This window comes from Festucalex cinctus, chromosome 5 (assembly GCF_051991245.1).
Source record: "Festucalex cinctus isolate MCC-2025b chromosome 5, RoL_Fcin_1.0, whole genome shotgun sequence".
NCBI lineage: Eukaryota > Metazoa > Chordata > Actinopteri > Syngnathiformes > Syngnathidae > Festucalex > Festucalex cinctus.
Window position 1 is genome coordinate 21500210 of NC_135415.1, and position 15828 is coordinate 21516037.

The window sequence follows — 15828 nt, forward strand, 5'->3', positions numbered from 1 at the left end:
GAATGCAATATTGTACAACCAATAATGTCTCATACAAAAAATACATCAGTTTAATGTACGGCCTAAAAAAAAAAGAAAATGGACAGTTAGTTATCCATTGGGCTACATGAATGGTATGGTTAACATGATAGGATAGATCCATCCATCCATCCATCCATCCATCCATCCATCCATCCATCCATCCATACCTGGCCTGCTGAATGGCCTCCACCCATTGGTCGCACTCGACCTCCTCCTCCGTTCGCAGCTCCAGAGGCTTCTGTCCATCGTGACCGAACACCACAAGGAAGTAGTGCTGCAGGTGCAAATGAAAGAAAAAGAGGGATTTGTTAAACACGACACTGGAAAGGAGGCGTTTCCTTTTAAAAGCATTTTGGTTTCACACTCTTTCACAGTTCAGGTTAATCCAATAAAAAAAAAGCTCTCGGGGGCCTCAACACACATAAAACAATTACACTCGACAAGGGGCAGCATAAAGATACTGCAGCATGTCAATACACGCACAAAAATGATTCCAGTACAGTACTTCCTTAAAGATCCAAAATGCCTCTTAAAAAAGTGGGGTGGAAAATAACTGCCAATGCCATTCTAAGGGTCCAATGGTTTGTCAATGGGGCAGTACTCTCAAGAGTACACCTATGCTGCTTTTCCATCAGTGCTGTACCGCACGCAACCCCACCACACCTCACGCAACCCCACCACACCGCCGCACCCGTCGGTTTTCCATTACAACTGGCGCAAGGCGGGAAGGGGGTGGCAACATTTGAAATGTCCAAGGCAAGCTTGCACTCTCGCAGTGCGTGCGGATCTGAGATGACATTTGGCAAGTCGCACCAACATTGAACCATATTTATAATTTAATATGGACCACCATGGATGAAATATTGCGATTCGCGACGGCTCGCGAAGCTATTTCGGAATGGAGAGCTCTGCCACTGGAGCTCTCATTCAAGTGAATGGGAACACACGAACAGTCAGCGTTGTGCACTCGCGATGTTTTTTTAAAACCACAAACATTACAAATCCATCCACAAGTATCTTTTAAATTGTAAATATAGCTCAGCGTTGTTGTAAAACAACATTATATTTTTTGTATATACTGTATTTTTATGACTTTTGCGAAGACAGGCGGGTGCCTCTGCCTCTTCTCGCTTAAAACAAGGAAATGGGCGTTGCTTGCGGTGTTGCTTTCGGCCAATCAGATGGCAGGTGATGCCGCGGCCCCGCTAGTCCCCCGGACAACAGGCGCTGAAGAACTACTGCTGAAAGGGTTCTAAACAGCGGTTACAATGGAACCGCTCTTGCCCCAATGGAGACACTAGCATCCGGGGACAAAAAATGCCGCTTTGGTGTGGAACTGGTCCGGTGGAAAAGCGCCACTACTGTACCCGTTAAGCAGGGTACGTATTGGGACTGTTACAATTTATATAACTATTATATACTATTATATAACTATTTATAGGCACTTGTACTTTACATTATGTACATTTGCCTACAAACGGCATTATCTCGGTTAGGAAAGGGCAAAATGCCACCCACCACACCAGATCAGTATGAAGTCGTATTAACACTGTTCACCAATATATGGCCGACACCAATTTAATGCGTCAGTTAATTACGACACACATTCAACAGACTTTGGGCGGCACAAACACATTTAAACAGTAACAATGCACCTTTTGATGGAAAAAATACATCATTGCATCCCACAATGTATCCTGGGAACAGAAGAGTGGCCGAAAAGTACAAAAGTATACAAGCAGCAATTTATATGCTGTACATATTGTTTGTCACAAGAACTGACTAAAACAAATTAACAACTGGATGAATCAAAATGTCTTTTAATTAAACTAAAACAAAACTGAAGTATTTTTTTTATTGGCAACTAAGAAAAAAGTATTGCTGTTAGTAAACACTTGGAGGCACTGTCTGAAAACGATGCTGATCGATTTGGACCTTACTTTCAGCAGTCAAATCAAATCAATCACTTAAACAACGTCCAGATTGAAGGGTCGCATGCTCCAAGAAGACCAAGAGAAGCTCGTCCATGCTTTTATCTCCAGTAGACTTGATTATTGTAATGGTCTTGTGACTGGACTCTCTCAAAAGAGCATCAAACAGCAGCAGCTCATTTAGAACGCTGCAGCTCAGATTCTGACTGAAACAAAGAGATCTGAACATATAACTCTGGTTTTAAAGGCTTTGCACTGGCTCACACTCAGCTGTAGAATAGAATTTTAAGTGCTGTTACTGCTAATGGGTTTAAACTCAGGAGTGGTTTCTGTCTGACAGTGCATGTGTTTGGGTGTCTGTAAATTAACAGCAGTTCCTAATTCTAAAGGTATTAAAAGTTGCATAGCAAAAAGTTTTAATGGAACATAACGTATTGTATATATCTGTCGCAGAAACTGATTTACACAGTTCTTAAAATGTATACTGCATCCACAGACACACACCAACACAGGCACTCACCTAGGGAACAGAACATACAGTAGTACTGTGTGAAGTGATTGAAGCTTTGTCCTGGGGCACTGGGTTAGCACAAGAGCTGCTATTCTTAGCCGGGCAAAAACACACACAAGACTTACAGCGCAGAGTGGACTTTGGCTCTTTTCCTTCCTCTCTCTCTGCACTTCACCTCTCCTCCCACTCGAGCTCCTCTCCAAACCCATTCCTCCACCCCCCAATCTCGGCATCCCTTCATGCTTTCATCCCTTTGTCTCAGTGAGGATTCAGTGAAGCACACAGAGTCTTGAGGAGGCATAGACATTTGCCCCCCAGGAGGATGGACAGGCTCCAGTGCTATTGAGATGGGCCGGAGTCACAGAGGTTATTGGGACAAAAACAGCACCGTCTCCTTCCCTTTACTCACTTTTATTATTTTAAAAGCACCTGTCACTTTGATTCTCTGACTGTCGGGACATTATTACATCAACGCTAATCCGTGCCGTAACAGCCTTTGACAGAAAGCCACCGAGGGATCCAGAGATGGAGCCAAGCAAGAGCTGTTACATAATATTTCTTTAGCATGTGCATGTTTCTAAATTGTGTCTAACAGGGAAGCGTCTCCATGGCAACGCCATATCGGACTATTTTGCCCGGATTTTTGTGCTTCCACTGTTGCTGCTTTGTGTTTTGAACTTCTCAAGATCCATCTCACAAGTTCAGGAACAAAGAAAGAAAGCATATTAAAATTGATAGTCCAAATAATAATAGTAACTAGAGCTGCAAGCAGCTATAAAGGGCCCTGGCAACCTTTGGTGACGTTGGGGTACTAGCATGTTTGGGTACTGACACATAGGACAATAACCCCTAAAATACAGTATAAATTGCTTTGCCATGCCTGATGTGTGTGCCATGATTCATGAGGTTTTGCCTAGGTACTTTAGATCCTCAGAAATAGCTTCTTCTTTTTTTTCTTTGCAAACAGCCCATCACGACAACAGCATGCTATGAACTAAAAGATTTCAATAACTTTTTGTCTTAAACAGCTTTAGATGAAACAGGCAAATTTTGAAGATGATCAGGGGTTTGTTAAAATGTGACCTCTATAAAAGGGCAAATATGGCGCCAAATACCAAAATAAATTAAAAATGTCGGACTTCCTGTTAGGCAAAGGTATGACTGGATAAGACTTTTTTTTGTAGGTCTTGGCCAGTTAGCAATGCCTCCCAATTTTTGTAGATCTAGGTGAAGCTTTCAACCAAGGGTGCGTTGTTTTAAAAAATAAAATAAAGAATTAGGTGGCACAGCTGCTGAGCCATTTGTAAGAAACTGCATATAACCCTCTAAAATATCCAAGTATTGGATATTTTGGGCTGATAAACGTGTACAAAGTTTTGTGAGTTTTTGCCTACGTTTAGAACATAGCATAATCTTTCTTTGCAAACAGAGTGTTGCCACGGCAACAGTGTATGACTAAATATGAATCTTTCAATACATTTTTACTTAAACATGTTTAGATGAAACACCCAAAGCGGATACATTCTTGAGGAGTTAAAATATGACCTCTATAAACGTGTGTGTATATATATATATATATATATATATATATATATATATATATATATATATATATATATATATATATATATATATATATATTTATTTCCTAATTCCAAAATAAATAAATAAATAAAATGGTGGGGTTCCTGTTAGGTCTAGGATATTGCTATAATTGACTTTTTTGCACGTGTTCAGCAGTTACGTATGCCTTCCAATTATCACAGCTCTAGGAGAAACGTGTACTGTAAATGGGAATGCATTGTTTATTAAACAAAGAGTTCATTGTTGTGGTTGCACTGCACTTAATCATGCTGACTGCAATTTGTAATATTTTGACTTTTAGACTCTTACAATACATATACAGCTCCTAAACAGCGTACCCCCCCAAACACACACACTCAATCTCACACATAAACACTCATCTTCCCAACACAGTCCTTTCGGAATCACTCACATGCTCACTCTTCCTTCAAATCGGCTCCAATGTACCCTCCTCACTGTACTGTAAGGAATTCCATTTAGGCAAATAAAGACACAGGGCAAATGCTTCTAAAAACGAAGGAGCACTAAGAACAATTTGAAGCCTTCCACTCGCTCACCTGGATCGTCATCTAGAGGAGCCGCTCTCAAGCAACATGAGGCAAATGAGTTCTGCACAATGAGGGGCGGCTAATTGTAATAGTCCCAAGCAATTGTCCATGCGTCATTAAAGTCCAACAACTTCAAACACAGAATCAATAGGAAGCATCGCAGTTGGCGAGGCACAATTTTGCACCACATCAAAACGCGCTGAATTGCAAAACTGAGAATCAACCGCCTAGATGATCCCAAAAAACTTCACTTGGCTGGACACACATGGTAAATCGAAGCAACATGCCAATTGATGGTCAGGCCCGAGTAGCTAGCTCTGTGCTACCTCATGAGCAAGCAATAAACAGCTTCGTTCTGAAAAAATCCTCACTATCTGCCACTCCTGCTTGCTGTGAAGCGAGTTCAGTTGAGTTCACTGCCACCATACAGCACTCGTATCTGAAAATGTTGCTCAAAAGTCCAAGCAAAGAACTGGCCTAATAACAGCTTGCATCTTAAAAATAAAATCAAATAAATAAATAAATAAATAAATAAATAAATAAATAAAACATAATTTGCCCTGCGATTGGTTGGCAACCAGTCCAGGGTGTCCCCCGCCTACTGCCCAGAGCCAGCTGAGATAGGCGCCAGCAGCCCCCGCGACCCTTGTGAGGAATAAGCGGTCAAGAAAATGGATGGATGGATGGAAAAAATAATTTAAAAAAAAAAAACCTCAGAAGTGGAGACACTCGTATCTCAAGGTAATAGTCTACGTGTGTTTTACATTTGGCCTTCCTTTGAACTTGTAATATTAAAACAAAACACTACATGAATATATTGCAAGTGTGAAATTGGTTTTGCACAGAGGAATGAAAGCATGCGAGCCTCCAGGCTATGTGACATGAATGAATTTCACGAAAATCACTTGGCGCAGGTACCAGCCATGCTTGATGCTCGTATCCTCTCTTGATGATATGATGATACGGTTTTAAAAATGAAGGAAAGAAAAATGAGTACAATAAATTAAACAAAATAAGATAATGAAGATAATTATTAAAAAAAAAATGTGGCTATCATTCATTATGGTGATTTAAAAAGAAGAATAATTTTATTATTCCGTCGCCCAAAAATTTTATTATTTTATTAAAAATAAAAAGGGTATAAAATAAATAAATAAATAAATAAATAAATAAATAAAAAAACATTATTCTGTCGCAATAAAAAATATTTATTTTAATGTTAAACAGTTTTAAAAGTATGGTGTAAAAAAACACACGTCATAAAGCTGATTGTCTTACACGTCCTGGCAATTATTACATTCTTCTCATCTTGCCTCCATACATTTAATTTCCACCACAGCATCACAACGCCAGGCATTAAAGGGGTTTTTCAAGCAGCTGGAGAAACAATACAAGTCATTTGTAAAAACATTGAGACTCATTGAGTGGGCTCACTGTTGTTGTCCCTCCCCACCAGTCTTCTGGATCCCACTTCTAATCTACCCTTCTCTTTCTCATTATCCGCCTTTCTTGTCTCAACCCCTGCTGGGCTCCCACAGGGCCAACAAAGTCACTTTTTCTTTTTTTTTGTATGTAAACGATATAGTGCAGCAACAAGAGTAAAGACCAACTGAGACATTTATCATTTACTTAGACCAGTCTCAAATATTTTGACCCCCCCTTGTGTAGCTAATTAATAATAATTAAAACAATTTATTTATTTTTTTTAAATACTAGAGACAGCATTCAGTACGATGCAGTGCACCTGCACCTCCTACACCAGGCAAGCACATAAAGCAAGCGCAGCATATTTGAGCATGTATCTCGTAACGAAGCCCTTGTGTTTACTCTCATTAAATGTTTTATGAAGCATTTTCTCTCATTAAAACATGTTGTATTAGTCTTGCAATGTTTTTCCTGCGATTTTTACACAAGGATTTCCGGCGTACAATCTGCCAGCAATAAAAGTCACATTGAGGATTTTCCACTTACGGCATAACAGCAGAGGGGTCTAAATAAACTGTAAATCTGCTTTACTATGTTTGTTTTGTCTTTGTGCAGGCTTATTAGCTCAGCACAGACGCTAGACGACCCTAATAGTTGACACTACAATATACGACATGAAGACCCCTTGAGGTGTGCCACCTCTCCTCCGCGCGTGGCTACCATAGATGTGAGCAATAACAATAACATCACTGAACACTACAGAGGTTCATTCACCACCAGAGCATTTTCACCTACTGTGTGCGTGTGTGTCTTTCAAGATTGCATGCACAGCTCTTATTGAAAAATGCATTGTGTATGACTGCCAAATAATTTTGTCCATAGAGTTTCATAACATAATGGCATATGCCATAAGACAGTGTTATCCAAACTATGGCCCGGTGGCCATTTGCGGCCCGACATCTATTTTTCAGCGGCCCGCGACATATACTAAAATTGTCATTTGACACAGTTAAAATAAAATATAAAAATAAAAAATAAATTAAAAAAATGTTTGGAGATGGTCAAAGTTAGAAAGGAGGGTGTAAACAAAAAAAAAATAGGTGCCACTATTACAAATAAATTGGTTTATATACTTTAGCTGCGATTGGCTGGCAACCAGTCCAGTGTGTCCCCCGCCTACTGCCCAGAGCCAGCTGAGATAGGCTCCAGCACCCCTGCGACCCTTGTGAGGGATAAGCGGTCAAGAAAATGGATGGATGGATGGAAAAAATAATTTAAAAAAAAAACCCTCAGAAGTGGAGACACTCGTATCTCAAGGTAATAGTCTACGTGTGTTTTACATTTGGCCTTCCTTTGAACTTGTAATATTAAAACAAAACACTACATGAATATATTGCAAGTGTGAAATTGGTTTTGCACAGAGGAATGAAACCATGCGAGCCTCCAGGCTATGTGACATGAATGAATTTCACGAAAATCACTTGGCGCAGGTACCAGCCATGCTTGATGCTCGTATCCTCTCTTGATGATATGATGATACGGTTTTAAAAATGAAGGATATACTTTAGCATTTTTATGGATATGTAAAAACAAATACATTATTTGTACAATTTGTTTTATGACGAAACAATGTCTCTTCATAACATTACGTGGCCCTTGCGTCCTTCTGATTTCATGTATGTGGCCCTCTAACGAAAAATGTTGGACACCCCTGCCATAAGAGATAGTAAATTATGGAGACCTGCCAAAATTAAAAAAAAAAATAAACGAATATATGTATACGACCCGTTTTTTAATGTCAACATAAAAATAAAAATAAAAGATACAGTGCTCGCATCACCTAAAATACTGTACATTTCAAATCCAAACAATAAACTACAATATTTCTGCTAACTTAGGAGTGCCATCCCACCTTCTCCACTTCCAAATAAAAAATATGAACTAAAATTGCCTCGGAGTCATCTACACACACAAAAGGCATCAAATGTCCTCCGGTGAACTGTGCGATCAATGTAATCGATGCGCCACGCCGGGAAGATGGTGCGCTTCTGAACGTATTGCTAAGCCAAATATGCACCCAAATGACACACCGGTGTTCAAATAGCAGCGGCGCCGTCGCTGTGGAAACCATTCAGAACAGTGTGAATGCACTCCAAATGATTTGAAGGGTTTGTATCTTTGTGAGAGTTCGGCGCGGAACGAGGAAGGCAGCAGGCTTCGTGCGCTCGCATTGTGGGCTCATTGTGGGGGTGTGACACACTGCAGGTTACTTCACTGCTTCACTTTAATGCACGCACACAGATACCGCATAGCACTAAAAGTTGAATATCACCAATAACTGGGAAAAAAATAAAATAAAATAAAAAGCATTATTGTAATGAGTTGCTTTATTGCTCCCGAGTGCAAGGCTATGCATGTACAATATGTGTGGCAGAACACATGCTTACAGCTTTGGGCAGATTGAAAATAACTCTAATTAAGCATCACAGCTGTAGTGCGAGAGTGAGACAGGCCAGAGGGAGAAAGACAGCAGAAACACAAAACAAGTGCAAGTATATACATATGCATATACATGCAAGTATATATATATCATAATAAAAGCAGATCTATTTGAACATGTTTAATGGAAAGTGCTTGAGATAAAGTGCTAAAAAAAAATACCAGTGGGAGAATAAACTTTTTAATTATATACAAAAATCATTGGCTCTCTCAATTAACAACCACAGCATTAGGTACGGCTAAACGGTACCGTGAGATAACATGAATAAATGTGATTAAAAGTGAACATGATCATTTTTGCAAAGGCATAATTTTGGAAACAGTGTTTATTAGACTGAATCATTTGGCCCCTAATAGCATGAATAGGACATTAGCAAAGGTTATCAATATACCATTATGGGTGTGCGGTACACTGAACATGCTAGATGGATTAAATTTAGCCCACTGTATTAGATTTAGATTTATGGTTAAAAAATAAATGAAACATTGCATCTACGTCAAACATTCACCCATCCTACATCAGTCAGGATGGGGAACCTTTAAAGTCAAACATATATTACTCTTGTAGATTAAATATTTTTATTTAATTTAATGTTTGCGCTATCAATTTAGCTTTGCAATGTGGCTAACTTATTCAGAAATAAGTCCATTATGTTTGCACTAACATTTATATCACGATATCTACATTACAATTTTTTTTTGCCCCTCACCCTTTTTATTTTTTTCACAAAACTATAAATTTAACGTTTTTAAATAATTTTATGGAGTTAGGGGGGAAAGAAATCATGGCCCACCAAGGTTATTTTAGTTAACTAAAACAAAACAAAAAATAAAACTAAAATTCAAAAAAACAATTTCGTTAATGAAATAAAATAAAAACAAAAATGCTTTTTAAAAAGCAAAAACTAACTGGAAGTACACTTAATGTTTATAAAACTAACTATAATTACAGCAAAAATGTCCTTTGTTTTAGTCTTTGGTAATTAATTTAATGCATGAGCCTTTGGGGATGATTTTAAATACGGTAGATTTATTTTGATATTAACCGGAAGAACGTTTAAAAGTGTGTCACACACAAGTGACGTAAACTAGCAACAGCCAATAGAAAAGTATCTACAGATGAGTACACTCCCATGGTGGTTTTTGTTTTTGTTTTGTTTTTTAAAATATTACGCACAAGTAATACACTTTTTTTTAAACTAAAACTAATCCTGTAACTAAAACTAAGCATTTATTAAATAACTAAAATTAATAAAATCTAACAGAACTACCCTGAAAACTAATTAAAACTAACTACCCAACCCCCCCCCCCCCCCCCCCCCCCCCCCCCCACCAAAAAAAAACAAAAACAAAAAAAACCTCAAAACGAAATAAAAACTAACTAAAATGAAAATTCCAAAACTATAATAATAAACCTGCGGCCCACACCTCCCAATTAATTTCAGTGGGTGTCACTTACATATAGATGTTCGCTATCTGCGTGCCGGTCCTGCACAACTACATATAACTCCCCCCAATGGTGGAATTGTAGAGTGGAACACATTCTAAATGAATACATTCACTTGAGTGTCTTGATTAATGCTAATAAAAGTCCAACGGCAGATATGCCCTGCACACAACAACACGGAGGCATTATCCAACAGTGCACTTTAATACTGTAAAGTGGTCACCTATGAGCAATTTCATCACTTGTACAACACACAAATCTTTCCACAAACTATAGTGGAAATCCAAGTCAATGACCCACAGAGGCCACATAAGAAGGACTTGATGGAATGGAGCAGCGCACTTGGATTGAAATTATTAAGTGTGTATTATTGCTGCTCGAGTTTAAATTATACAATGAGTGCTTGTTTATCGCAGTGGGTACGTTCCAGACCTTGCAACCATAAGGTCAAAATCAGCGATAGGGAGAGAATTGTTTATTGTCAGTCATTGTGGTGGTCCTCAGAGACAAGTATTTTTCAGTCACTCCTCAGAGTCACTCTTCACAGAGGATAAAGAATATATGCCTGTGAGTGTTGTTATATGATCTGTCTGCATGTTTTGTTCTACAATTTGTGTAAAATAATAAAAAAATAAAATAAATGATGAAACAGCTTTAACATGGCACAATGCTAATTGTTAGCCTGCCTATCGCGTTTTGCATTGTTTGTTAGCATTTAGCACATTTCCACAAGAGAAACGTTTCTCAAAATATTCCTGCATTACAGCAGGAGAACATTGTTTAAACCTTTCTAAATAAAAGCATTGAGAGTGCTAAAGCAGAAGGTTGCAAAGGATGAACCGCAATATATTGAGGGAACGCTATATATTAGTCTTGCTAACGCAAAACAACTTGTTGCTGCATTGGTTTGCCACTCTGTGCTTTGAGGCAACAAGTGGTAACAGCGAGACAAACTCGCGCTCAGCCGTACAATTAGCACATTCAAAATCCACATCATGTAGCTTACTGTATCCCTACTGCAGCATGGAAAAGGGAAGTCAATTCATTGCGCAACTGACTCCTTTGGAGGAGGATCACCTGCAGGGAGGAGGCACAACACTGCAGAGATGTTCCAACCCTGCTGCAAGCAACCTTTTTGATGCAACTTTACATGGGCATCATGATGCAATGCTTTATACAGTGAAGGGCCAACAGCATTAGTCAATCAAAACCAAAAATTGTGTCAAACATATTTGAAGATGTTACCAAACAGTATTTGGACTTCAAAATATTAGAAACATCATTTAGTACACAGTTAAAACAATGCACAATAATCATACTGAGAGCTTATATAAGTCAAAATATTACAAAATATTTTTGATTAGCTTAAAAAAAAAAAAAAAAAACACTCACTATATTATATCTTGGTTACCAAAACATTTGAAACAGCTCTCAGTGTTACAACACACATCCACAGTCATAACATTGATGCTGAGTTATTAGATAACCAAAACAGTATAGTTCAGGTCTCAGTATGTAAGTACCATATTTTGGCTACCTATAAGTAAAAAATATTAGAAACACTTTCCAGTAAGATGTAGATCAGTCTTCCACCACAAATAAAAGAATTATTGTGTTTGATTTATAAGGCAATGTATTTGCTCTCATGTACATTAACTACACTGCGTGTGTTGTTTGTACGGCTTTTTTTTTTTTTTTTTAAACAGTAGCTAACAGTAAAGAGTGGTGGAATTGTTAACAAGAAATCAATTCCATTTAAAGAGTTGACTGCTTTTTTCCACCCGTTATGATTAAAGTCATATGGGGCTTATTTTGAGTTTGCTGGCTAGCTACTTCTATCCTTTTGTACGTTATACACTTTCTACGTGCTTATACTGAAATTACCGTTTGACACGTGCTGTGCTAACTAACATCTCCCACCTGTTTCTCAAGGGCTTCCTTCCCCGTGGTGGACATTTTGGGTGCGGGTGCGCGCTCGCAGGTGCAGCCTTCCAACAGGTAAATCCCGGCGGGGCGGGCGCTCTGCTCGTTGTCGAAGTAGAAGAGGACATTCTGGTAAAGGGCGAAGAACTTGTCATGCCAGCGGCTGTTCTCGGCCGTCTTCTTGCTCAGGTAGCCGCGTTTGGTGCCCTCCTTGCGCGCCACGGCCGACAGGAAGAGCGCGTGGCCCTCGTTGTAACGCACGCTCTTCTGCATCCTAAGCGCGGCTCGGATGTTCTTTTACTTCTTTGTCTTCTCGGTCAACGCTTGGCCATCTTTGTGGGAAAACTTTCCCCGTCGGTGGTGGTGGGGGGCTCAGAGATGCCGAGCCGTGCGTAAAAGTTGTCCCGCCGGCGCAAGCGCAGCGTCGGCCGAGCTGCTTGCGCCCGGAGACGCCGAAGGGGAAGCCATGGCGCTCGCCTCACAACTTCGGCGGCAACATCGAGAAGCCTCAAGTGGACGAGGACAGAATGACACAGAAGAGATAAGCTGTAATCGGCTTTTGACTGTGGTCAAGTCTCTGTGTGGCTCAGACGCGCACACACGTAACTAAGAGCGCCGGCCCCTCCCTCCCCTGCGTGGCCAACTCTCTCACCGAGTGATTTGAAAGGCGGAGCTTGATTTTCTTACGATTTTAGGACCGCAGGAACTCAACCAAACATAGTGTAGAAGTCTTCTTCCATCTACAGATGTTCCATAGCTGGCAAAAAGCAGGTAAACATACTAGTGTGTTCTTAAAAAATAAAAATAAGAAATAAAAAGTAGCCCCATTCAACTGCTTGACTTGGGTCAAGTGTCAAAGTGTTCAGAGTTCCACTAGTGGTGTATGGCTCCCTCTAGTGATACGCAAAAGAATCACTGCCTATGTGCAGTTCAGTTGTATTCAACTTTTTAACACAATACATTTTAATTACATTAAAAATTAACATTTGCGTGCAATACATGTCATTTTTTCCTTCTTAAACTTGAGTATAGTGTTCATGTTAAAACTGTGCATTTACAGTGGCTTACAAAAATATAAAACATCAGTTCTAGGAATAATACCAGAGCTTCTTTTTTTTTTTTTTTTTTGATAAAGTCATACTACGCCACAGTGGACTGCCACTATTCGCGGGGGATTGGGACTGGGCCAGCACGTGAAAAGTGAAAATCCGCATAATGTCCAAAAAAAATATATATATAAAAAAATAAAATAAATACTTCAAACCCCCCCCCCCCCCAAAAAAAACGTATTCCAAAGATGCTGATTTAAAAAAAATAAAATAAAAAAAATAATAATAATAATAATAATAATAAAAAAAAAAAAAAAAAAAAAAAAATAAAGGTGGTGGGGATGGGAGGAGCCAAACCCAAACAAGCCCATTCAGATAAAGTATGGAGTATAAAGTAAAGACGACTATCTTCAAATGTAGGAAGTAAGAGTAAAAATTGTCAGGGAAAAATAATAATAATTGCCTAAAGATAAAGGTTTATACCACCATGATTATCAATACTATTTGTTGGCTGTCTAAGGTATTTTTCATTGTGTTTGCATTAAGATGTATACATATGAATCCTCCGTTCTCTTTGTTTGATGTTTAACATAAAGCAATAAACAGATTAATGCCTCTTTTTTAAAGAATTGTTCACTCTATGCTAAACTGCTGTGAAACAAATCAAGTTCACCGCCATATCTCAAGACACTGTCCATCAGATGTTGACTGGACATGCTTCAAAAGTTTGCATCATTGCTTTTTCTGTCCATCATCTCGGACCAAGTCCATTGTTTGAGCTATAAAAGAAAAAAAAAAAAGTTAATAACCTGTCCTGAACAAGCCACACATTTTGTTCTTTTGGTTGTAATCTGTCGAGAGAAGCCGCCACACTGTTAATCAAAAATAATAACAAAAATAAAAGCAGCAATTCTCAAGCATCCCGAACGGACCAAAGACTTCTTGTTTCCTATATTACACCCAATCTGTTTCAGCAATAACAAAAGAGCAAAGGAAGGAATAATAACAACTAGAAATTGCAATGCCCTCGGATATTACATGCGAATGCTGAGAGCTGCAGAAAAAGTTCAGTAATTCTTTTTTATCAGAAAAAAATGAAAGTGCACCCCTTGTCCCAATCAAGCTGCATTTTGTACTCTGATTGCGTTGAATCTGTGGCGTGATGAGGTTGCTATTAAGTGGGACTTAGAAAAAAAAAAGTGGAAGGATAATAACTAGAGATAGCAAGATTCAAAGAAATTCTGATTTATTACATTGATTATTATGTACACCAGATTACTTTCTTGCTCAACATTTCGTATCTAATTTACTGAAGACTGACATCTCAAGTAGTCACCACACAATCCTATTTTATTATTTATCCTTTTATTTTTACCTTTTCAAAGCACTTTAAAACTACGGCAAATGCTAAATCTCATCTCATCCCATGAAAACAATCTGAGCTAGGATCTCATATTTGCTCTGTTAACGCCAGGATTCAATGTACCTTCAATCAATTAATGATTCATATAAAATGGTACAGCAATAGGTAACAACTTGTACCTTGACCTCAAGGCTAGAAACTCCCAAGGGTAGAAAATCAGTTCCTTATAGTCGTAGTATCATCCATAAGAGTCATCCTTGGTGCAAATTTGTGTTTGCGACATGCTAGTGTACAGAAAAACAACAACCTGGGACTAAAAAAACAAACATGCACACCTGCAAACTTTTATATTTGCATTACACGGTTGTCAGGAGTTGGACTGCAGCCATTGGGTGAGAGAGGATTTGTCCGAGATGCTCCAAAGCTCCGACAGTAACTTCCTCCTAGAGACAACCAAACAAAACTCGTCGTCAATCTAACACATATGTGCGTCTTCACACATATACATTGAGTCTTTTGTACATTGACAGCTGTGTGTTGTCAGCCTCTGACCGGGAGCTTTAGCCCGGCCTTCTCCGTGTGAGTCTTGTGTACTCAGTGTGGTCTCACTCCAACAAAGTACAAACATTTCATATAGGAAGGATTACACTGATGAGGAGGTATGAGTGCGTGTGCGTGTGGTGGACGAACATTTCATATGCTGAGGATTACTATGCGGCCATGAACTCCCAGCAGGCCGTCTGTTCCGCAAGCCTGCTTTTGGACGGTGTTTCCCAACCTTTATTATTGCACTAAGGCACAAATTCAGATGTTGGTTTTTAATTTATCGGCAATGCCGCTGCTAGTTTGCGGCGTTGACCGACCACCTGTTGATTCCAGCGAGGCGTCCATGTGAATGACGAAACATGACATCATTGTCACGTAGACAATTTATTTATTTACTTATTTTTTTTTTTAAAAGGGCTCGCGTCTACAGTGTTTCCATAAAGCTTCATATTGGGGTTAAAGTGTATGTTCGATGACAGACATTCACTTCAGCAGAAACTGAAGCCGCTCCACAAACATGTTTTTCAGGTATATGAAAACCATTCAAGTTGAAAGATTTTGTATGTAAATCAATATTACTGTCATCATCAAATAGCAGCCTCCACACTAATAGACACCTTGCCTCATTTGATCACAGTTATTTTTTTCTCTCAATATGTAGCATTCCCAAGTAGGACAGACTTCTCATCTACCAAATGGTTAAGTCGGAGCGAACTTAGCAAGCTAGCAAAACGCTTATGCAAAATTAATATTTAGCCTCAGTATTCAATCAAAGGACATCTAAACGCAGACATTTTCTTGAAGGCATAGAATGATTGCTCAGGATTTCATTAGTGTGTTAATATATGCGAGGGGTCAGTAACCTTTCCTGTCAAAACAGACAATTTATGCCAAATAAATAAGCAAAAAATGTGTCTGCTGTTGCACAACATTTGAAAATTGAACATGTTCTTTTCTGCCTGTTTTTATTCAATTCTCTGA

The 15828-nt window shown here is 38.9% G+C and overlaps 2 protein-coding genes across 5 annotated transcripts in view; both read right to left on the reverse strand.

Moving 5' to 3' along the window:
* LOC144018788 (ras-specific guanine nucleotide-releasing factor 2) overlaps positions 1 to 12487 on the reverse strand; it is a 38942-nt gene extending 26455 nt beyond the window's left edge. For 2 of the 3 annotated variants that reach the window (XM_077521333.1, XM_077521334.1), the window contains exons 1-2: positions 11887 to 12487; positions 189 to 295 (exon numbers count right to left, since the gene is read on the reverse strand). In XM_077521333.1, the coding sequence (XP_077377459.1) occupies positions 189 to 295; positions 11887 to 12162 (383 nt within the window). In that variant the 5' untranslated portion in view covers positions 12163 to 12487. The remainder of the gene's footprint in view (positions 1 to 188; positions 296 to 11886) is intronic. The other variant, XM_077521335.1, reaches the window with a different exon arrangement.
* A 1680-nt stretch (positions 12488 to 14167) lies between these two features.
* msh3 (mutS homolog 3 (E. coli)) overlaps positions 14168 to 15828 on the reverse strand; it is a 35207-nt gene continuing 33546 nt past the window's right edge. For both annotated transcript variants that reach the window (XM_077522764.1, XM_077522763.1), the window contains one exon: positions 14168 to 14744. In XM_077522764.1, coding sequence (XP_077378890.1) covers positions 14669 to 14744 — 76 coding nt within the window. In that variant the 3' untranslated portion in view covers positions 14168 to 14668. The remainder of the gene's footprint in view (positions 14745 to 15828) is intronic.